The sequence below is a fragment of the Hyperoodon ampullatus genome, assembly GCF_949752795.1.
Source record: "Hyperoodon ampullatus genome assembly, chromosome: 14".
Taxonomy (NCBI): Eukaryota; Metazoa; Chordata; class Mammalia; order Artiodactyla; family Ziphiidae; genus Hyperoodon; species Hyperoodon ampullatus.
In genome coordinates, this window is record NC_136927.1 from 16007433 (window position 1) to 16032719 (window position 25287).

Genomic DNA, 25287 nt, shown 5'->3' on the forward strand with positions numbered 1-25287 from the left:
GGGTCCCGAACGGCCAGTCGGCCCCGAGCGTCTCTCCCTCGGGCGAGGCCCGCGCTCCTCAGGCACACGTGGCACTCCCCGCGCTGAGTTCCTCATCCCCGGGAACCTCTCTGCCTTCCCTTCCTGCTGCTTCTCTCTGTTCCCAGAAACGTGATGGTTCATGCTGCCGGGCATCCCTGTGTGTGGTTTTATTGGGGTTTTTCAGCAGTCAGTGCCCCTAAACGTCCGGTAGAATAAATAGAATTGTGTGTGGAAGTAGGAAGAGAGAAAACAAATGGCGCAATGCGGCCGCTTTTCTCATATTGGAAGCGACATCCTCAGGTCATTTCAGAGAAGTTCCCTCACGGTCAAGCTCTGGCTAAGGGTCCTGTTATTAAAGGGAAAGACTCCAGTGGATTCTCATCACCCCCTCCCCCCCACAGTGGATTCTTAACCTGAGAACCGGTTATGTTCCCTGAGGCCTTGCGGGTTCATTAGTTCATTTCAGGGTACAGTAGCAGGTGTGCTTCTAGCTTTAAACTGCAGTCTTCCGGGAACATCTGTGAAACACGGGGAAGGCTGTCCTTTCAAACTCAGTTTTTGCTGCATTTCACCTATGTGGACTCCTTTTTTAAGGAAGCATAATAATTAATAAGCTCACTTTCAGGAAACTTTTTTTTTTTTTTTTTTTTTTTTTTTTGCGGTACGCGGGCCTCTCACTGTTGTGGCCTCTCCCGTTGCGGAGCACAGACTCCGGACGCGCAGGCTCAGCGGCCATGGCTCACGGGCCCAGCCGCTCCGCGGCATGTGGGATCCTCCCGGACCGGGGCACGAACCCGTGTCCCCTGCATCGGCAGGCGGACTCTCAACCACTGCGCCACCAGGGAAGCCCCAGGAAACTTTTTTTTTTTAAGAGAAGAAAGAAACGGAAAACCTCAAGGCTCTGGCAAGAGGCCAAAGCATTTCTCTGCTCAAATTGCGTCAAACTTTTTTTGTATTATTCATATCTGACTGTGGGCTATGTCTCACTACACCTTTTTTTTTTTTACTCCTATACAAACTTAGGGGGGAAAGTGACTTTATTAAAGTGGGGGTCATATATCTAGATTTTAATTTTCTACGTTAGCATTTATGTAAGTTTCCTGTGGCCACCGTAACAGGTTACCACAAACTGAGTGGCTTGAAACAACAGAAGTTAATTCTCCTACAGGTCAGGCCAGCCAGAAATCCGCAGTCAAGGTATTAGCAGGGTTGGTTCCTTCTGGAGACTGAGGGAGAACTATTCCATGCCGGCCCCCCTCCGCCCCAGTGTCTGGTGGAAGCCAGCAATCCTTGGGTTCCTGGGCTTACAGGTGCATCACTCTTATCCATGCCTCCTTGTCTTGTGACAGTCTCTGTCTCATGTGTCTAAACACCCCCGCCCCCCTTTTCCATTCTTTTCTCCAGGCTTATTGAGATATAATTGACATATAACATTGTTTAAGGTATACAATGAAATGATTTGATACTCCTATATATCGAGAAATAATTAAAATAAGGTTAGTGAACACGTCTGTCACCTCATATAGTTATCTTGTGTGTGTATATGAGTGTATGTGTGGTGAGAACTTTTAAGATCTTAGCTACTTTCTAATAGTACGGTATTGTTAACTGTAGTCATCATGAACTTGTAACTGGAAGTTTGTACCATTTGACCACCTTCACCCATTCTCCACCCCACCCCCCACCCTTAGGGACCACCAATCAACTCTGAGTTGGTTTTTTTAGATTTCACATATGAAATCATACTGAATTTGTCTTTCTCTTTTTTCAGTTAGTATAATGCCCTCAGGGTCCATCCATGCTGTTCCAAATTGCAAGATCTTTCTTTTTTATGGTTGAATAATATTCCACTGTATATTTACTTTTTCTTTATCCATTCATCCACTAACACTTAGGTTGTTTCCATGTCTTGATTACTGTAAATAATGCTACAATGAACATGGAGGTGAAAATATCTCTTCAAGATAATGATCTTATTTCCTTTGGATGTGTACCCAGAAGTCAAATTTCCCTCTTCATATAAGGACACTAGGCAGTGGCTTAAGGCTCACCCAAATCCAGTATGACCAGCCTAACTTGATTACGTCTGCAAAGACCCTATATCCAAACAAGGTCACATTCACAGGTATTGGGGTTAGAACTTGAACAATATCTTTGAGGCACAATTCAACCCACAACAGCACTTACTTCTATTCTAAGAGAGAGAAAAAAAAAAATCAAGTTCGATTCCCATGTATCTTTTGTTTCCATGACATGCTGCAGCACAAAAACCATGCTGCAGAAACTAAGCATATCCAAGTTTGACCTGAATAACTGAACTGTATTTCTAGGTGAAGTTTTGAAAAGGCTTCCCAAAATTCTGAGGTGGATCCCTAGTTTCATCACATATGTAACCAAGAGATATGACTGATTTAAAAGATACCTACCAGCTCCAAATTTAAAATTGCAAGGCAAAAGTCCAAAATGTGACTAACATAAAAGCCCTCAGGCATGTAATTAAATTATCCCAATGCCATTTTTAGTTCAATATCAAGATTGAGGGACCTTCCCTGGTGGTCCAGTGGTTAAGACTCCACACTCCCAATGCAGGGGGCCCAGGTTTGATCCCTGGTCGGCGAACTATGATCCCACATACCGCAACTAAGCCCGCATGCCACAACTTCTGAGCCCGTGCGCTCTAGTTGCCTGTGTGCTGCAACTAGAGAAGCCTGCGAGCCGCATCTAGAGAGCCCGTGCACTGCGAGGAAGACCCAAAACAGACTTAATTAATTTAAACAATATTCCTTAAAAAAAAAAAGACTGAGTCTGTTATGTGGAGGCATCAAAATGAATTTGTCTTGCTTGGAGTCTGTATGCATGAATATACACTCAAACATACCTAATACAATTTCAATGTTTTATAGACCAGCAGAATTTATGTCTTATAGCAATCCAGTATCCAAAAACCTACAGGTTGAGGTGGAAAAAGTCTATTAACCAGAACCAGATTAAGACTTTGATACTAAAGAGACTAGGGACCCAACCCGTAAGTCACTCCAAATAGTATCAACACTAGACCATAAATAAGCATAACAAGACACAAAATTCTGATTTTTCCCCTACTTTATTTCAAGTTCTCCCTTTTTTTTTTTTTTTTTTGGCGGTACACGGGCCTCTCACTGTTGTGGCCTCTCCCATTGCTGAGCACAAGCTCCGGACGCGCAGGCTCAGCGGCCATGGCTCACGGGCCCAGCCACTCCACGGCATGTGGGATCCTCCCGGACCCGGGGCACGAACCCGTGTCCCCTGCATCGGCAGGCGGACTCTCAACCACTGCGCCACCAGGGAAGCCCCAAGTTCTCCCTTTTTTAAACATCATTTTTGTGTGCTCATACTTTGCTAGTGCTGAGACATGGTCAACGTCCCTCTTGGGTGGTCCAGCAATGGGACTTCCACCTCAAGCCTCACTGCATCCCAGGCCGCTATGAGACATTACAGGAGGTTCCCAAAGGGGAGAATGGCCAGCCTCACACCACCCTTCTCTCACCCCCTTCCACTGGATTCCTTAGCAGTGTCCCTGGCTGCAGGCTTCAGTGTTTTCCAAGCCAAGGATGGCTCAGCAGCTAATCTGGGAACAAGGAAGCCAGGACCAGCAGGCAACAAGGGGCACACTGATCCAAGGATGCCACAACCAAGAGGCATGAATTTTGCTTATAACTTCTCATTTTAACACAGCTCAACAGGCTATGTTTAGATAATCTCACTGTATGAGTCCATGTTACACTTAGGTTAGACCTCGGGACAATGAGCAGCAACAGGCCTCCACTGTTAAGAGGAGGCAACCGGCACCAGCCACTTGTCTTCCTCTCCCCTCTCCCTGCATCTTGCATTCTCTTAAACATGACAGTGTAGCAAGAATAGGACTTTTAAGTCAGATGATCCCAAACCAATTATTTTTACAATGTTAAGTGCAAGTGATATATCTGAACGGACTTTATGAGTCAGAAAACTTCCGCAACAGCAGACGACCGTGGAACACAGACAACCCAAATTGAAGGTCACTTTTTTCCGGCTCTTTTATTCCTTTAACATCTCAACAAAAGAAGATTCCCCGAAGCTTAAAAAAACCTTTGAAAAATATAATTTCATATTATTTACATAACATATGAGTACAGGTCCCAATATCATACAAACATTGTTATGTTAGAGATACAGTGGGAAGGCATGATGTAACTCACTGCCTCTTGGATGGCTAGGGTAACAGACATGTTTTCATTTTCCAACTACCTTTGTCACTTATTATCCTGATGCATAAACTATTAGGCACCTGAGAGGTTGGAAGACTTCTGAACATGAACTTCAGTACCTTCTATTTTGATCTTATTTATTATTTTCAAAATTTACTTCATTTTAAATCTCTTTACAAGTTTACTTCATCCACAACTAAGCTACCTTTATAGTCATTATCTGAAACAATCAAATATTAACCACAAGTACTGTTAATGTGTGCACAGATCTAAAAGTCAAACAAACAACTGTGCAGCCAAGTTGTACAGGATGTGTATTTAAACCCAGGAAATTCTCTAGTGCTTTGTGAGCAATCTACATTCTATTGAAGTGACAACTCTTCAGTTTCCATGCTCTAGACTGTTTTTTGTTTTACGTATCAAAAAATGACTGACAATAATTGGAATAACTGCTACTTATAAATTAATCAAGAAACCTAAGATAAAAAAATCTAGGGGCTTCCCTGGTGGCGCAGTGGTTGGGAGTCCGCCTGCCAATGCAGGGGACACGGGTTTGTGCCCTGGTCCGGGAGGATCCCACATGCCGTGGAGCGGCTGGGCCCGTGGGCCATGGCCGCTGGGCCTGCGTGTCCGGAGCCTGTGCTCCGCAACGGGAGAGGCCACAGCAGTGAGAGGCCCGCGCACCGCCAAAAAAAAAAAAAAAAAAATCTAAATTATAGTTTTACTTGTATTTAAAAATACACTGGGGGCCTCCCTGGTGGCGCAGTGGTTGAGAGTCCGCCTGCCGATGCAGGGGATACGGGTTCGTGCCCCGGTCTGGGAGGATCCCATATACCGCGGAGCGGCTGGGCCCGTGAGCCATGGCTGCTGAGCCTGTGCATCCGGAGCCTGTGCTCCGCAACGGGAGAGGCCACAACAGTGAGAGGCCCGCGTACCACAAAAAAAAAAAAAAATAAAAAATAAAAAAAAATAAAAATACACTGGAAATTCTGCATATGCCCATGATCAAGCTTATTTTCAATGCATATTACTTAAATTTTGATGACATGGTTTGTTCTGACAAGTCCTTTTTCAAGCTGAACACCAAAAAAGGAAACTCCCATAGATTTCCACTGGCCCTGCCGCCGATGATGTACATTGCTTCCTTGCTAATGATGATGGATGACTTTCATCTGCCTTTTATCACCTGAACAGTTTTCCGACCATAATGATAATAACTGTAAGCTGATGCAGCTGTGGTAAAAGCTGTAAGACACCTTTTATGGAAGGAAAGATAAAATTTAGTCTAAACTCTTAAAAAATGCTAACTATAAGAATCATAAAGAATACATTTAAAAGAGTTGTTTCAAAGTAAAAAAGCCTGTGTTGGTGTAATTATTTTTTAACAAGAATTTAAATATACTGCTTTTCTTTAAGACTTCATTTGAATCAGTAATGTCAAACAGAATTAATCTAGTTAATCAGTCTGAAAAAAATAATAATAGCAATTGTCATTTTTTTACCCAGACATTATTCTAGGTTGTTTTATTTTCACAGCAACCTCATCTTACAGAGGAAACAGTGCCCCAGAGAGCTTGCTCAGGGCCACAGAACTATGAGTCTGGCTTGGTTCCAACTCTAGAGCCCTTGTGCTCCTCCCACTGTTCCATGCTGCTTAGAGTGTTAGTTTTAGAAGCTATTTCTTACAGATCTTGGGAATTCTAATATCTGAGTCATTTTAAATAAAATTCATCTTTCTTTATTGATATTTCCTTAAAATTAAGGAGAATCAGATTAATCAGATTCTCTTTGAAATGACACGAGTGACACTTAGGGCTTGCTGAGTGCTTGCAGCCAACACATTCCTTTTTGGTGCACACATGTGCTTCTGTTTCCACCAGGTGAGGTGTAGGCTCATCAAGACTCTGTTTGATCCCAAAACTGTTTATGCCAGTTTGATATCCTAAATTCACACATAATGAAACATACAGGTAGGAAGAGTCACTATTTCTGAGAACTAAGCTGAAGGTTTTGGAAAGGCTTGATATCATGGCGAGTTGCTAAAAATTACTGTCAAAGTAAGTAGACAATGTAATTGTTAAAATACTAGAGAAAATGGTAAAAATCTAGAAAGTTTCTATACTCTGCTTCATAAATGTCTTACATTCTTGTATCACTTTAAAAGAAGCAGAACATGAAAATCAGAGAGGTTGTATTATGGATGCAGTTTTTTGCAAGAAAGAAAAAAATCCCACTGATGAGCCTATAATCAAAGAAAAGGCATTGGGCCTTTATCAGAAGACGTAGGACAAATCAGAATGAATTGTACGATTATATATTTTAGAAAATAAAATGTCTAGTGTGTGTATCATTTTTAAAGCTTTTTAGCTTAAATGACTTTAGTTAACCAACTATTTTCTGGCTCAGACTGCACCAAGAAATGTTTTAATTATCGAGTTAAAAGTAGAGTCAAAATACAGTGCTTTAGTATCAGTGTGGCATAAAGTATGAATGTGACACATTTTCAAGGCTATACATAACCTTAATAAAGCTCAAACTCCTTTCTCCAAGTTTCTCTCCCACTCCGCCCCCTTCACTAGGCTGGGTGCACTTTCCCCTTATCCACTCTCCTGCACGTCTGACTTTGCTCAGGGTCTGCCCCTCAGCAGAATGGCCTCCCCTCAGTCTCTCTCCACCTAGACCTCATGGCTCAAATGCCACTTCTTCCCTGAAGCTTTCCCTCTTCTTCCTACCTAGAAGTATTTTTCTCTCCTCCTGTCTCATCCCTTCTAACTTGCATGAAACCCCCTATAACTTCTATATCCTACACTTGATAGTGAGCTTCTTAAAAATGGTATCCATCAAAAAATATAGCCCACAGCTTTACCCAGTGCTTAATAAACATGATTAAGAACAAAGTAATTCTAGGATTGTCACAATAAGCCATTTTGTTGACATTCTCAGAGAGTAAGTCTAAGTTGAGCTCACCACAGGATCTGAAGATAAATGCTGTCAGCATAATTGAAAACCGGAGCTGCCAAAGAAGCTGCCACCAAGATTAACTGGACTGCTGTGTTAACCTAAAAATAAGAAGTCATAAATGAACAGTGCCAACCCAATCATGTTTCAAGCTCACGAGAGAAAGGCATAACCCATCACAGTGTAACACAACAGACCCTCAGCATGCTTGATGTTGTAATATCCCTGCCAAAGAAGCTGGCATTCACACAAAAGGCTAAACTTCACTAACGGGCCCATCTGTCTCCACAGCTGCCCTATATAGTGAGGGGAAGAGCAACTATCAGAAAACACCACTATCTTGAATTTCCATGGCAATTCAATAATGTTGCGAAGTTCTTTGCCTTTTTCTCAGTTGCCTCTTAAAACAGCCCTGTGAATATGGAAATAATGAAGCTATTCTTCACAGGTAAAAAGGTAATGAGTTAAGTGACTTGCCTGCAGTCATAGCAGGTTACAGATCCAAACCCAGAACCCAGATTTCCCGGTACTCCGTTCAATGCTCCTTTCACTTGCCTACCACCTGTCAAACCTATGAGGTTAGAAAATTGAAATGCACTGATCTCCATGAGAGAGGCTCTAAGTTCAGAAATGAGTAGGTTTCCCTACCCTAAAAGACAGCGTGGTGGAGAAAAGGAAGACAGCAAAACCACTGGAGACTTCCTGTACTCATTGAGAGAAGCATTCTGGGGAAGCGGGTGATGTATGAATCCGTGGGTGATGTGTCTAGAGAAGCAACTATGTTCTCTCATCCATTCTGCAGCCAAATTACAAGGATTCCACTCCGTTTTAAAAGTAAGTAATAAAAATTGTCTGGAGAACTCTCTGCAAGCCCAAGGAATTGAGGCATTTGTCCCTGGTACCTCTTTAAGCCACCTTCTGTACAGTGCTATACTCCAATTACTGTACTTGATACATATGTAAGTCACAAAAATAAATAGGTAAAATAAATAGATAGATAGATAGATAAATAAATAAATAATGCATATTTGTAGGTAAAAATTTACCCCAGGGAGTCTCTGGGGTGAATTTAAGAGTAATCATCCCGCTGTCCCAAAGATGATCAGCATCCCTAACCTGTTAAACCTCTGTCACAAGGCATGGAGCAAAAGAATAATTACAGCAAACTTACCAAGGCTACTAGTAAAACAAATGTGCCTTCAGAGGCATTAATAGTGTCCTCTCTATGTGCAAAGACTGGCATACAGTTATTATCCTGAAGAGGGCTCAGGAAAACAGATGGACAACTAAGAGTAGGAGTTGTTTATTAGTGAATAAAACTTTCTCCTATCCCTTTCCATGTTAACAATCGATCTTGCAAATGAAAGGACCTTGTTATATGGTTTTCACTACAGGGAGGGGTGGGTAGTGAAACCAGAAAGGAGTTTTCATACTCTTTGTGTCAATATGCAATTACATTTCCATTTTCTCCACCTCCCCTAAGTGGTGGCCCTAATACCTCATTTGGAGACTTAAATTCTTACACCACCAACACAAAACACAACATATATACTAAAGATCCAGAAAGCCTGGAGGACAAAAGAACTGGATTAATGACCCCACTCTCTATTCTCTATGGTCAATGCATTAAAATGTGTCTCATTTTCAGCTGCTCCAGACTGAGGTTTATAGTCATCATAATAAAAATCCTCAACGGTTTTTAACTTAAAAGGATTCTGGGTGTCTCTTACCTTGCTGATGAAGGTTGGCTTTAACCTAGCAGTGGCATAACAAGGATTGAAATACTTAGAAAGTGTTCTCTGGCAGAGGACAAAAAAAAAAAAAAAAAAAAAGTTTATTCATCATTCAAGTTTAAAATAAATATTTTGTTATTATATGTAACAGTTACTGAGTGTATAACACATGCCTGGCTATATGCTAGATAAACCCTTTATCTGCATCTTCTTTTATTATACTATATGAGCAACATCTACATTCTTCATAAATCACCTACAGTTTACTGAAAATACGATTTTTTTAATTTATAGATTTCTCAATTTCTATAAATTACTAACACAATAACTATCATAAAGTCTGCTTAACTATGTCGTTCTACTAAATAGACTCAACAAATCTCCCTCATCACTATTTTCTTTATAGGCTAAAAAGAACCAAGATGAATAAAATACTGCCATTTTCACTGGACTGGGAATCAAAAGATGAGGTTGTTATGTTCATGAGGTGGTTATAAGCTATGCTATGCTTATGTGCTCAAATATTTATAGAACCAATGAACAAATGTGCAAACAAACCACTCCATGCTCATAAAACTGTGATTTTAAAAACTAGTTCTAGATAATCCATAGTAGAAGCTAAATTAAGACAGGGAAGGGTGCTTAGTTATATAAAACACTCCTAACAGAGATTGCTGCTAGGGATGGGGCTAGCTGGCCTGAGTTTTATGGACTATCAACTAAAACAATTTTGACTTATAACAAAAACATCCTTTTAAAAAACTGATTATTCATATGTTCACTGAACAGCTACCATAATGGGTGATTCAAATAGCAAGGTGACAGTTATGTCTGTTTTCTTTAAATTCCTAGTAAATGGACTGAATACATAATTGTCATAAATTATTCCCATAAAGTGAAATTCAGTACACCATAGTGATTTTTTTCTTTTGTCTTAAGTTACAAGTAATACTTAAAGAACATTTTTTTGAAACAAACTCACCGGCGTTGGAAGAGTTCGATATCTGACATAAAAAACAGCAGCAATCAACATTACATCTCTTGAAATTATCATATAAGTAAGTGGAACTGAAAACCAAATATAAAATAATTTTGATTAGGATTTTGAAAATTATTAAGACATTATACATACAATGAAGCCTTACCATAAACTGGTGTTTCACCTAAGCAAAAATTTTAAAATAAACACTTATTGATGCCTGTTTAGGGTCCTTACAGTGAACCACTGATTTTTATATTCTTTTTTAACTTGCCTTCAAAACAAGGTGAAAGACAGACTATGGCTTTTAAAGTCACATTTCAGAATGTTGATCCTCTCACCCCTTTCTGTATTTTTTTTTCCTTGCATACGTTTTTAAATTGCAGTTATCAGTGTCAGCTCTACTCAGCCCTTTGTTACTTCCCAGCTTTGTAAATTTAGAAAAAAGATCACCAAGCTCACTATAATTACATGGAATGAGATGGTAAAAAGGTTAGAAAGGATGCCGGGACTCAAGGCATTCTTTTTTTTTTTTTTTTTAAATAAATTTATTTATTTTTGGCTGCGTTGGGTCTTCGTTGCTCACGTGGGCTTTCTCTAGTTGCGGCGAGCAGGGGGCTACTCTTTGTTGTGGTGCACAGGCTTCTCACTGCAGTGGATTCTCTTGTTGTGGAGCACGGGCTCTAGGCACGTGGGCTCGGTAGTTGTGGCTCGCTGGCTCTAGAGCACAGGCTCAGTAGTTGTGGCGCATGGGCTTAGTTGCTCCGTGGCACGTGGGATCTCCTGGGACCAGGGCTCAAACCCGTGTCCCCTGCATTGGCAGGTGGATTCTTAGCCACTGTGCCACCAGGGAAGTCCCAACTCAAGCCCTTCTGACTTTCAAGAACTCTAACGGCTTGCTTCTGCATTGTAGATTATTTTATGAACAGTAAAATTTGCTATGTGTACCACTTGTGGAGAACCAAAATATCTTCATTTTTGCCTGGCCAGTTCCTATCCAGGCAATTGCTATTTTTTCTTCTGCTCATTCATTCAATGAATTCTAGTTAAACATGAATTCAACTTGTTGATAGTTTTCTCATTATTCCTAAGATCCTACAGGACGGTCCCAGTGCCAGCAGAAGGACATTTTAAGTGGATACCCAAGGAACTCCTGCTCCCTTGTCGAATGAGAATGGGAGGGCAGAGGTCCTGTTTCATTTTACATCCTTCCACGTTGAAGGAAGTTTTAACCATGTTATTAGAAAAAAATATTTTTTAAAAAGGAAAAAATCTTGAGGCTAACACTCAGTTCAAATTGTTTCAATTACTAAAATAAAAGAATCATGCACATCCCTTCTATAATACTTTCAAACAGCTCTTTGTGAATTACTTTTAAGGCTATACTTAGGGTCCTCTATTGGTTCAGAAACTTATGAAAAATCTCACTAATTAATTACAGATTTAAAATTTAAATCTCTGCTGGTTGTGGCTGTGATGTAAGTGTTGATCCCTGGCCTAGTACTCAATGACAAGACGATTCCAAAGAGAGAATGCTTATCCACTCAAGTCATGGCATTTGGAGCACAAAGACGACTCGGCTGTATGAACCAAGTAACAGAACAAGGCAGTCATGATTTTTAGGAGGGTTTTTGTGCCTGTAAACCAAACTTTTCTATAGTAATAATCAGCTGGCAAAATCAAATAACAATCAGATTTATTTTTAAATCAGATTTTAAAATGCAGCAAACTCATGTGAATTATATACAGTAAACACAACTAGAGGAAAATAAACACCTGTTATTGTAGTTCATCACCACAGGGGAAAAAGAATATAATTCAATTCTAAATAAGGTTTCTGCAGAAGAACAGATGAGGCAATTCAATACACTGCAAAGCCTTGGGCTCTAGTTCTATTAACTACTAAAATTACCATTTATTGGGCATCTGGTGCCATTTAAGTATTTTATACATATTATGTCATTTAATCTACATATCAACTCCATGATATGTGAACCATCATTACCCCATTTTACAAATATTGAAAACAAGCCTCAGGCAGATTATAAAACCTGGCCAAGGTCACCAGTTAGTCAGTACTACTGCAGAATGCATCTCTGGGCTCAGTTTACCATCTGTTAACAGTCTGGTGGAAGACAGGACTGTTTACAAAATCCAGTGTTCCCCAAACTGACTACTCATCACAGAATCACCTCGTGAAAGCTTCATAAAAGCAAAGGTGAATGCTCCCTGGGGGTTCACAAGCACAGCCAGACTGGGACCAGGCTGCACCAGGTGATCTCTAAAGCCTCTGCCAACTGAGAGCCTGTATACATAGAGGCTCTTACTGTGATTTGGGGGGCAATTTTGTCCAGTTCCCTGGCTTTTGAACCTTCTAACTGTTCCTGCCTTCTCTCCTGGCCCTCCTTTCCCTTTTCTTCCAGGGCTAAAGCAGCTTTCCTTTGTCTATTACAGTATGATAGTGTGTTAGGGAGGTGTAAAATGTGTCAGGGAGTGCTCCAAGGTTTTCCTCTCTATTTGCTAACTGTCTGAAATACAGTTTCTGCAACAAAGAAGTATATCATGGGCAAATGTATTAGTGTTAAAGGGAAATAATAAAATCAAGTCACTTTTACATAGTAGAAGTGATCACTATCAATAGCATACATTATTGCATTGAAAATAATAAAGTTAACACACAGCCATAGTCATTTGTTATATATTTTCTACGGCTGTTTTCACACTACAATAGCAGACTTGAGTAGTTACAACAAAGACCACGTGGCCCATAAAGTCGGAAATATTTACCATTCTGGCCTTTACAGAAAAAGTCTGCCAACCCTTGTTCTACATGTTAATCTCTAAACCAGGACCTCTGCATTCTCTAAGGAGCAAATGGAGAGCTCTTACCTACAGAATAGACCTAAAAGTACTGAGAATTCAGGGCCATGCTGGTCTCTCACTGCCTGTTCACCCTAGATAGAGGGTAGTATACCACCCAACAAATTCCACCAATGCCCAGGGAGCACCCAGTTAAACATTTATGAAGTAAGCAGCCAAGGATCACCAGACAATTTAGCAAAGTCTCCATCATGAAAGAGAGACCAAAACAAACAGAAAAAAAAAAGAAGAAGAAGAAAAGAAATAGATACAATATAGGGGTTTAAAACCACCCCCCCACACACACACACAAAAACAGATGGACAGAAGATGTCCTGAAATGATGATACTCACCTATGAAGAAAAAGACATTTTTTAAATATTTATTTTTTTTGTTGTTTGTTTGTTTGTTTTTGTTTTGTTTTTTTTGTTTTGCGGTACGCGGGCCTCTCACTGTTGTGGCCTCTCCCGTTGTGGAGCACAGGCTCCGGACGCGCAGGCTCAGTGGCCATGGCTCACAGGCCCAGCCACTCCGCGGCATGTGGGATCCTCCTGGACCGGGGCACGAACCCGTGTCCCCTGCATCAGCAGGCGGACTCTCAATCACTGTGCCACCAGGGAAGCCCTATTTATTTTATTTATTTATTTTTTGGCTGTGTTGGGTCGTCACTGCTGTGCGCGGGCTTTCTCTAGTTGCGGCGAGCAGAGGCTACTCTTCGTTGCAGTGTGCAGGCTTCTCATTGCAGTGGATTCTCTTGTTGTGGAGCATGGACTCTAGGCGCACAGGCTTCAGTAGTTGTGGCACGTGGGCTCAGTAGTTGTGGCTTGTAGGCTCTTGAGCGCAGGCTCAGTAGCTGTGGTGCACAGGCTTAGTTGCTCCGCGGCATGTGGGATCTTCCCAGGCCAGGGCTCAAACCCGTGTCCCTTGCATTGGCGGGCAGATTCTTAACCACTGCACCACCAGGGAAGCCCCTTTTTTTTTTTTTTTTTCAGTACGTGGGCCTCTCACTGCTGTGGCCTCTCCTGTTGCGGAGCACAGGCTCTGGACGCGCAGGCTCAGCGGCCATGGCTCACGGGCCCAGCCGCTCTGCGGCATGCGGGATCTTCCCGGACCGGGGCACGAACCCGTGTCCCCTGCATCGTCAGGCGGACTCTCAACCACTGCGCCACCAGGGAAGCCCTCCCTTGTTTTGTTTTTAAAGAACATACAGAACAAGAGCTCTTTATTTCCTCTTGGAAATTAAAAATGATAGCAATAAAAATGTCAATCGAAGGACTTCCTTGGCAATCCAGTGGTTAAGATTGCACACTTCCACTACAGGGATTGAGGGTTCAATCCCTGGTCAGGGAACTAAGATCCCACATGCCACGTGGCACAGCCAAAAACCAATTTTTTAAATTAAATAAATAAATTAACTAAAATGTCAGTAGAAGGGGTAAATGACAAAGTTGGGGAAATCTCCCAGAGAGAGAACAAAAAGGGTTTCCAGTAAGAAAAGAACCTAGGGAAAAATGTTCAGAACTGATGGATGAGTTTTCAGACTGAAGGGGCCTTCTTAGTACCCAGCACAATGGAAGAAAGATTTACTACAAACTCTAGTAGGATCTACAACATTTAACATTGTAAAATTTCAGACCTATAGGTAAATGAAAAGATCCTCAGGTTCAGCTCCATTAATATCTGAGTAGGTAATAATTCTCCTGCTAAGACAATTAAAGAAGAACATTAAACAAAAAAATCTTGAAAGTGAAAAGCTTGTAAGATGCTAAGAAAGTATCAGAATAAGAACTCAGGAAAATAAGCCTAGGCACTCAAAGCCACTCAAAGCCACTGTCCCTGACCCAAGGGAAGTAAGCCACAAAGCTGAATAGGGGTTTTGGCAGCCTTAACGGGCGGGGGGGACAGTAGTCAAAGCCCAGAGCCCTCAGGTTGGGCAGTGACAAACCACCTCCTAGCTTTAAGCTGGGATCTAAACAACGATTCCCACAGGGTTGGGAGAGGAGATGGCCCCAGGCAAACTAAGCCTTAAAAAAGCATGTCTTATCATCTGGTCATCTAGGTGGTCCCAGACTGTTAGCATGCCTAGATACCTGGCAGAACTGAACAAAAAATTTCCTCTGGAGAGTGATGCCATCATCCTACACATCAAGATATTCCTCCAAATTATTTTTTTAATATTAGTACAGTGTCTAAACAGTCAAAAATAACCAAAGACATAAGATACCATGAGTAAGAATCAATAGAAACAGACACATGAAAGAGACCCTCAAAAGATATTTCAGAATTATCAATGTTTATAAAACAACTAAAGCTTACTATGTTCAAAGGGATATAAAAATAAAGATTGAAAATTTCAGCAGGGAACTGCAAACTATAAAAGATGATTTACTAAGTTTGAAGAAGAATGAAATAGAAATTTTATAACTAAAAAATATAATAGAAGACTTAAATGAATTTGGCACAGCTGAAGAGAGAATTAGTGAAATGAAAGAGCAAGCTTCATTAGTAATCACCTAGAATGGAGTGCAGAAAGATAAAATGAGGTATCATGCAGAAAAGAGGCTGAGACACTTAAAGGATACAGTGAAATCTAACAGAGGTAAACTGCAGCCCCAAAAGAAGGAGAAACACAAACAACAATACCTGAAGATTGTGGCTCAGAATTTTCTAGAACTGATTAAAGATATCAATCCACAGAAAGCCCAACAAATCACGAGCAGGATAAATAAAAAAGAAAATCACACCAAATATTGTGAAACTATGGAAAACCAAAGACAAAGAGGAAATCTTAAAAGCAGACAGAGTAAAAGTACCTTTGAAAAAGAAATGGGTTAACAATTTCTTATTACCAACAATGGAAGTGAGTAGACAATTGCATGGTACTTTAAATGTACTGAAAGGAAATTAACTACCAGCCCAGAATTCTATACCCAACAAAAATATCCTTCAAGAATAAAAGCAAAATCAGGGCTTCCCTGGTGGCGCAGTGGTTGAGAGTCTGCCTGCCGATGCAGGGGACACGGGTTCGTGCCCCAGCCCAGGAAGATCCCACATGCCGCGAAACGTCTGGGTCCGTGAGCCATGGCTGCTGAGCCTGCGCATCCAGAGCCTGTGCTCCGCAATGGGAGAGGCCACAAGAGTGAGAGGCCCGTGTACCGCAAAACAAAAAAAAAAAAAAAAGAGAATTCGCTTGCAGGGGAATTCAGGGGACACGGGTTCGAGTCCTGATCAGGGAAGATCCCACATGCCGTGGAGCAACTAAGCCCATGCGCCACAACTACTGAGCCTGCGCTCTAGAGCTCGTGCCCCACAGCAAGAGAAACCACCGCAATGAGAAGCCCCCACACTGCAAGGAAGAGTAGCCCCCGCTTGCCTCAACTAGAGAAAGCCCGCGCACAGCAACGAAGACCCAACACAGCCAAAAATAAAAATAAATAAATAATTTTTTTTTTTTTTTTAAAAAGCCTAAAGGTAGAGGAGAAAAAGAATCTCTAGATTGGGAGACTATACTAGGCTGAAATGCCACTAAACTTCTTCCTATCAAATGTCAGTAATAACATGGTATTGAAGGACCAAGTACCAGCTTCTTTGTTCTCAGATTCTAACTCTTGGAAACAAACAGTTTAATCTGAACCAAAGGATTAAAAACTGAGAAACACAGCTGAAGTAGAAAATGAACAACCAAAAAAGCACATACAAAATACAAAAGATCATAAAATTTTGTTACAAGGAGTATTCAGGGGCTTCCCTGGTGGTGCAGTGGTTGAGAATCCACCTGCCAATGCAGGGGACATGGGTTCCAGCCCTGGTCTGGTAAGATCCCACATGCCGTGGAGCAACTAAGCCCGTGCACCACCACTACTGAGCCTGCACTCTAGAGCCCACGAGCCACAACTACTGAAGCCCATGCACCTAGAGCCCATGCTCCCCAACAAGAGAAGTCACCGCAATGAGAAGCCCGCACACCACAACAAAGAGTAGCCCCCGCTCACCACAACTAGAGAAAGCCCGCACGCAGCAACGAAGACCCAACGCAGCCAAAAATAATTAATTAAAAAAAAAAGAGTATTCAGACAATGTACAAACTACGTGTATAATTTAAAATTGCGTAATACCATCTAAGTAATAATAATAACAATGTGAAATTTTATAGACATCTTTAGGATTTCAGAGCTCTCACTTATTAAATTGTACTTAATAAATAATAAGACTTAGGAAAACTTTAAATTGCTTTCAAAAGCTAGGCACTAAGAAAATAATAGTTTCAAAAGATTCTAGGATAATATGAATTAGCTCAATTTTTTTGAAATATTTGCTCAATTTTAATTTTAAACAATTTTACTAAGAAAACAATGCATTCTATAGTATATACAAGGTCATAAATTCTAAAGTAAAACAAATAGCTTGGCAAGCAAAACAGTTCAATAGTTTAAATTGAGGGAAACACTTTAAAGTTGAAAACATATTTTTGGAACAAAAATTATTTGTCTCTCAATCAAGAGAAATCCTAAGCTGATAAATGTGATTCTTCCCTGTACTATTTAAAAGTACGCATGACGCGTTCTTACCTGGAATAAGATCTGCATAGGTCAAGCTAACATATAAGATACTGATAAGTATTTTATCAGCAAGTGGATCAAGAGCACTTCCCAAAGCTGATTTTTGACTGGCCCAGTTGCGAGCAATAAATCCATCCAACTGAAAATAGAATTTTTTTTTTTTTAATAAATGTCATAATAGGTACAGAGTAGATATCTTGAAGGTTAAGAGATACCAGAATAACAGCTATACTTGCATAAAATGTAGATAAAACCTCTTCTGTCTCTTACCCCCAAACCTTCTGTTTTACTGGTATACACTTAGCTTTTAAATTACCAACTGGTCAGAAAATGATTTCACTTTTCTACAGAAAAAAAAATTTTCCCTTTTCTTTCTCAAGGCCTTCAGCTATTTTGCAATGTTTTCACAATGCCCCTTTGTGGGATGAACCCAGACACAAATTTAGAGATGTAAAGAACCCAAATAAAACTCAAAGAAAGTAGGACTGACAGAGCATGGACTAGTCACCTCACCCCAACCCACCCCTCCCATGCCCCGCCCCTTGAGCCCTGGGCTATTTCACTACAGCCAAAATTGCTGCTTTTACTTGCAAGGACTACCGTCTAACTGCGGGATTTTCTAACTTCCATTCCTACCTACTTTTCTATAATATGACCCAACTCCCTATGTTTTAGCTGTTATTATTTTTATTTTATTCTATTTTAACTGTTATTATCAATATTGTTTATCTAGTGCCACTGTTAATTCCATGTCTGACTGTATTGCATGACCTGTATTTGAATACAAAACTCAGTCCTCTGTACCTGGCCTACTTAGAATTTTTGATATGAAAATTACTTATTCACTACTCTTGGAAACAAATTATATTTTAAAGCTGAGGTCGTACTTGGGTTATCAGGGGGCCAAAGAGGCCTGCAGGCTGGTTTTGTTTGACCTGCTAACTATAAATTAGTTGCCAATATTTAAACATTCAAAGTCTTAACTCAAAAAATCCAGATCTCCAGGCTCACTTGAGAAATGGGAAGATCTGGCCACCCTGGGGCCACAAAATTGACTGAAACCAAGTACTGCCTATTTTCATTAAACGAGGCAGATATTTTATGGCTTTCCAAGTCCCTACCCTGGCTTTTACTCATTTTATTTAACTTCAAACTTCAACAAATATTTGAATTTTCCAGTCTTAGTTCCAAGGAAAAAGATCAAATTAATCTAGACATAATTTAACATGGTACATTTTAAAGTATAAATAAGTCCTCCATATCTCAAGTATTCCAATGACTTAGAGCAGTCGTACAGGACAATGGTTAAGAACTTACTCTTCGCAGCAGAGCATAAGTGGTTCAAGCACTGGCTCTCCCACTCACTTAACTGTGTGACTCTGGGCAAGTTATTTGGCCTAAGCCTCAGTTTCCTCATCTGTAAAACAGAGATAAGGCTACCTACCTCGCAGGGTGGGCTGTCTCAGTACATAATGTGATTAATACTTGTTTAGCACCCAGCGCTTAGTAAATCCTCAAAAAAAGCAGTTACTAGCTATTACTACCTCAACTGAAAAAATCTATTTTCTTAAGTATACTACAGGTAACACTAACAGAAAGTGCCTAGAACTGGGAGTTGGGGCCTTGGAAGATTCAGGTGTCAGTTCAGTTTCTGATCTCAGGGAACTTAACCTCCCATTTTTTCACCATCATCACCCTCTTGTCCTCATCGTTCCTCTACCCACACTGGATTCCAAGGTCATCAACATCATCTCTTCTTTGTAAACCTCTATAACTCCCTACTCCACTCTCCCTCAACCCTGCTTAAATACAGCTATCATGTACTCCAGGCCTGCACCCAAGCAGCTGAACACTGATCAAGAAAAACACATAAATGGGCTGATTGATCTCACTTTTTCATGACCACAAATCTCCTGTGGGCACTCAATACTGCCTGGCAAACCTACACCTGCTTACTGTGCTTACCTTCTCTATTCATAGTCTGCTCATCCCTCCCAAACCCTCTCTCTCTAGCTCATGACCATGTCTATATTTGCTCAAAAAACAGAAACAGATTGTCAGCCCTCCCTTGTATTCCCACCTCCAAATCCACCACCTACTAGCATCCATGCACATTCTCTCTGCGGTCCCTGATCCCAGGTCCTCTTACCTTCTGAGTTTCTCCCACCTCCCCTACAACATCAATCTTTCTCTTCCTACCCAGTCATTTAATTAATTAGTTAATTAACAACAAAAATTTCCCCAGTATGTATCTCTTTATAAACTACCCTTCCTTGACTATCTCTCTATTCCCCTATGAAGCAAAACTTCCTCAATGTGACATCTATTGTCATCACCACCTCATGTATGCTCGCCAAGCCATTTTGACTGCCCCACCCTCTAGAGACTGTACTCATAAAAGTCACCAGTGAATTCTACACTCTTAGCTTACTTGACCCCAACACAATTGAAGCATTTTCTTCACTTAACATCTGGGACACCTTATTGCCCAATTTTCTTTCTTTCTCACCAGCTATTCCTTCTCAGTGTCCTTTTTTGGCTCCTTCTCCATTGCTCCATTATTGTTCTTTTCTCTGACCTCTTCTCTTCTTTTACCATAGCCTAGATGATTTCATCCAGACTTGACCATCTATATGATGATAACTCTTAAATCTATCTCTAACCATGATTTCCTCCAACTCAAAACTACTGTATTCAACTACCCAATGTTACCTCTATCTGAACAGGCATAACAACTCTTTTCCCACAAACCCTGTCCTACCCTGAGTGTTGACCATCACAGAAAATGTAAACCTCCATGTATCTGCTTGTTGAAAAGGAAAAAAAAAAAGTAACAGCCTAGCACTCCTATTTAATTCCTTTCTCTCACCCCACATATCCAATCCATTAACATATCAACTCTGTCTTCAAAACATATTTCCCAACCCTCTTCCCTAGATTACTATAAGCCTCATAACCAGCCTCTCTGCTTCTATTCTTGCATTCCTGTAATCCATTTCCCATATACAACATTCCCCTACTTAAACCCTCCATGAGTACAGCCATCTGCCCAGCAGCCATTCTAGAGGCATCAAAACCTACATGAAGTAAATGTAATATGATGCCAGTTAACTCAGGTTTCCGTACACATTGTCTAACATATTTAGAAAAGTGTAAATGAGACCTCTTCCATTCGATGAATATTGCAATCTCATGTGGCAACTAAAAAAATCTACAAACCAAAAAAGAGCAAATCCAGTAACTGAAAAAGATCTTGCCTATTACGAAAAAAAAATTCCATTATCAATATAATGGCCTTTGACAGACTTGGAGACCATATTAATAAGGGGAGGGCTTCAGGCTTCACAAAAGAAGAGATTTTGAGAATGAGGAGAAGTTGTGACAAACAGGAGCTAAACTCGGGAAAAAGAGGTGGTAACCACTTCAAGAAACTGTATTTGATGCATATTTGGAAATGCCATATAACATTGCAAAAGCCCTCATTATTTATCCTGCAGAATCTTCAGCTCATTTTGTATTGCTCAACAATGCTACTGGGCAGGTGTAATTTTGTTTCTATGAACCTCAAAGGGAATAGCTGATGTTACAAAGAAAGATGCTATGTGACTTTTATTAACAGAAAATTAGTTTCTCTTTATTCTCACTGAATACTGAGCAAAGCTTTTCAAACATACATCAGTTTAAAGAGGCACCAAATTGTTATTGCTTGTCTGGGTGCTCACTTGGATCTCAGACCAGCCTTGTACAAGAATATACAATTTATATACACAATGTCTATTTCTACATGCTTTTGTCCTGATTTAAAATCTTTCCTCTACCTTTTCCCCACTTCCTTCAACTGTGTTTTTGCAGGACATGTAGTTTTACAAGCCATTTCAAATCCTTTATGCAACAGGGTGGGTGATAAATACAAATAATGTCACATATGATGATGACTGGCCAGTCCACAAAAGCCTATATAACACATAGTGAGGCTTTCTGTTAGAAAATTATTTTCCAAGTTCTAATTGGAGACAACCTGAATAAATCTTTCCCTCCCTATAAACTGACACAGTGGTGTCAAGGTGCTCTTTTCTCCTTGGTCCATCTGCTCGGAGAGTGGAAGAAGGAAGGATGTCTAATGCCCACGTAGGGCAGGGTCTTCTGGAAGGTGGTCAGAGGGGTGTAGAGAAGGAATCAAGGACCAAATCTGTGGGGTGCCTATGGCCTCCTGCCAGCATAAACCTGAGCAGAGATCTGGCCTCTGCAAGCTCCCTGGTCACAACAACTGGCCCACTGTTTCCCTCTCCACCAGTAAAACCAACTGTTGTTGCAGATCAGATATTTCTCTCTACTATGTAAGTAGAAAAAAAGTCTCACAGCTTCTCTCCTTTATTTCTATCCCTAAAGCAAGTACTTGGCCCTTTGAGAATTTCTAAGGTTTTTTCTTTTATGAAGAAGTTAAAAACCAAGAGTAAAAAGCTCCCTCTCCCATGCCTCCCTACAACCTCCACTTCCTTCCTTAGATCATATAAAGAATAACAGAGTCCCACATAGATGTTAAAGACAAGCCTTTACACAAAGTCCTATAGGTGAAATTCATCTTGAGGATTTCCTTCCAAAGAAAAGCAGACTGAGGCTGTGCTATTTCAGTGTAGTAGAGACCCTGGGATTTAGAAGGGGAGCAAAACAGGGGGAGTGCCGGTACAACTTACCAAATCAGTTAGCCCAGCTAAGGCAAAAACTCCTAGTGCAATATTAAAATCTTCTTCAATAATCAAATAGCCCAAAACTGGGGCCAAGCCAATTCTCGTCATTGACAACATATTTGGGATTGTCCATGGGTTTTCATACTGAAACATAAAGACAACAAAATTTAAATACTATAAATTCATACTTTAAATAACTATATACATTGGAAAAATACACTCCATCAACTTAAAGGTTAGAAGCTAAATAAACCTTAAAATTAGTACTTTCAGTTTTAAAATCCATTCTGTTCTTTTTACACACATCTAAAACTGTTAAGAATGCAGAAGATGAAGATATGTCATATACCCAAACACAGACTAAAATGTTGGCTGTATATAGAGTAGGTTTTCTCACTAAAGAGAGAAGGAATAAACATGTATTATCTATCATATAAGTCAAGCCTTTAATGTATTACTTCACCATCAGAATTCAAAACTAAAAACATACTGCTTTTAAAAGTGAAAATTCAACAACATTGTAAATCAACTATATTCAATAAAATTTTTTTTAAAAAAAGAATTACTTTCCCATTATACAAAATTTTAAAAAAGATCTTCAGGAAGATCTTATACTTCAAGTAGACAAACGGTCTAGAAAGTGTCAGAAAAAAGCCGAATTATCAACCATGGGCATTTTGGCTAAAAAACATTTATTGCAAATAACCTCTCCTCACTCCTCTACACATACCCATCAAAAGAATGCTAAATGCCATACACAGTGTTGGAGATACGAATGAAGAGGAAAAAAAACCATTTAATTCCATAACCTCATCACTAAACTGGAGAACTGCTAGAAGAAAATGGAACAAGGAAAAGGTATTGAGATACTTAGGAAATAAAGAGATTTTGTAAATTTGTTCAAAATAGCCACAGAAATGTTAAGATCCCCAACCAGAAGCTGAGGGCGCTTTCACAGCTCCCCTGTGGGGGCTTTATGATTCCTTGAAACTTCATTTGGAGCCAAGGTGTTTGAAGTTGGCACCAACAAAAGGGCACCTCGGCAGGTGCTCTGAAAACCATTCCTTCCTTGCCAAAGTCTGTTTCATGAGAGGGTATTTCAACTTTAAAAAGCCTCAGCCTAGTGGAACTAAGATACACTGCACAAAACAGGGTACAGAAATAATACAGAGAAAATGTCATTCCCTAAAGGCTGGATTTTTTTTCTCCACTGAGTCAAGACTGCCAGCTCCACCCCATGGGACTATCTCCTCACAAGATAACCCTACTTAACCTCTTTATTAATCAGTAACCTATTTGCCTGAACCTTAATTTTGATTTTTTTAAAAAGTGACAATTTCCACTTCTAAATATCTCTTTTAAAATACCTTCAACCATTCTGTAAGAAAAGCCAGTTCTCTAAAGATACTAAGTCTGTGTTTATAAACAGAACCCAGCAAGAAATGTTCACCTCAGTTTGAAGGAATAATGGAGTTATTGGGGCCCAGTGGCAGAATACTGTCACTAAAGCTACAGAAAAATTCAAATTCTCCAGGAAACAATCACCAAACAAGCAGCACTCCAAACCTCTACTCAAGGACCTTCTGTTGAACTAATCCACATTATATCAATTAAATGGAATCATTCTTGGAACATATTCCAAATTCAAGTTCAAAGGTCCAAGTGTTTCAGAGTCCAGAGAAAAAAGATAAGTCTGTTGACCATACTGCGATACAGAGTAAGTCAAATACTGATCCAGCATTACAGTGACTCATTGAGGGGGGTGGGGAGGTACAGTTCATGATTGAAAGGAAAAACAAAGCAAAAGGTCAGAATACAGAGGCCCAAAATTAAACTCAGAGAGGCCCATGGGGAAAAATTAAAGACACAGTTGTAAACAGCCAGATCATTTCATTTGGTGAATTAATAAACCAGACTGAATGTTCTTGGAACAATGAAAGAGATTCCTTTTAGCTCCACATAAAATATTTCAGTTAAAATAAAATATCTCAATTTCTAACCATTAAATTCATAAACGTTTCTAAATTAAAATTAAGAGATCTAATCTCAGATTACCCAACCAGATAACCTGTGGCATACTGGACCAACTACTGCCGTTCTGGGAAGGACTTCAACCAGGATATGGCAACCTCAAAGCATCCAGCATTCATTCAAACCCCAACATGCTCTAGCTATTAATGTAGCTGAGACCCCTGCCAGGATGTGGCCACCCCAACCCATGCTGTACAACTGATGAAAGCAGCACAGGGGCCCACTGAAGACATAACAATTGAAGATGTAATAATTGCATGAGTCTTGCTACATGACGTCAAAAGCTCTCCCACACTCATGCTCTCATGTCTTCTGTTTGGTCAGTATTTCAACAGGTAAGCAGACAAATATTTTCCTCCGTTACCTCAGGAAGAGAGATTTAATCTTTTTCTATAATTAAAGGTTAAAGGATCTTTTAATTACGATTTAAATTACTTAGCTATCCTTCATCCTACAATATGTAAAGTTACCAAAGGTCAAATGATAGTTAACCAAACCTGCACAAGCAAACAGAAAGGCCTGTATATCTTTCTGAAGACGCCCAGACACTTGCCCTAAACATTGGGGATTCGCTTCAAAAAATTTAAAATGGGCTTTTAATAAGACAGGTGAAGGCTATTTTTACCAATGCAATATCCAGAGGCGCGTCCAGCTACCGGTGCGGATAGACGGGAAGGGGAGGGTTCTAACTTGAACACCGAGACAGAAGGAGGATGCGGCTGGTACCCCTGACACTCACCCCGACCGAATGATCTGCCCATAACTTCTCTTCGGGGAACGCTTTAAAAGTTCTGAAACGGAAGCATCGGACCTCACCGGCCACGGCACGTTATTTACGTCCGGGACCGAGCCCCGCCGGAGCAGTCGACCCCGACCCAGAGTCGCCCCTCCGCCTTCTCCTCGGTACGTACCAGGCTGGCGGCGCTCGCCGGGCCCCACCGGCCGCCCCGGGCCTTGGTGGCGGCGTCCTCTTCCGCTGCGGACCCGGGGGCTGCCTTCCCCGCGCCCGAGCAGTGGGCCCGCGGGCTGGCCCCAGGCAGCCGCAGACCGAGCGCAGCCGGGCGCAGCCACCAGCGCTCCGCCAGGCACCCCAGGCAGCATGGCACTGGCGGCAACAAGGCCCCGCGGGCGCGCCCCTTGCCCGGCCGCGCTCCCGGCGCCCACACGGCTACGCGCAAGGCACCCCACGAGGTGCGCGCCACCCGCGAGGCCAGCATGGCCCTGCGGGCGAG

At 40.9% G+C, this 25287-nt stretch overlaps 1 protein-coding gene across 1 annotated transcript; it reads right to left on the reverse strand.

The window, feature by feature from the left end:
- Positions 1 to 5369: 5369 nt before the first annotated feature.
- On the reverse strand, positions 5370 to 25287 carry CRLS1 (cardiolipin synthase 1). Its single transcript, XM_079719772.1, has 7 exons — positions 24967 to 25287; positions 22031 to 22168; positions 17346 to 17475; positions 9921 to 10006; positions 8936 to 9004; positions 7215 to 7306; positions 5370 to 5503 (listed from the first exon to the last, which is right to left on the reverse strand). The coding sequence occupies exons 1-7, from the start codon at positions 25270 to 25272 to the stop codon at positions 5416 to 5418; spliced, it is 909 nt and encodes a 302-aa protein (XP_079575898.1). The 5' UTR covers positions 25273 to 25287; the 3' UTR covers positions 5370 to 5415.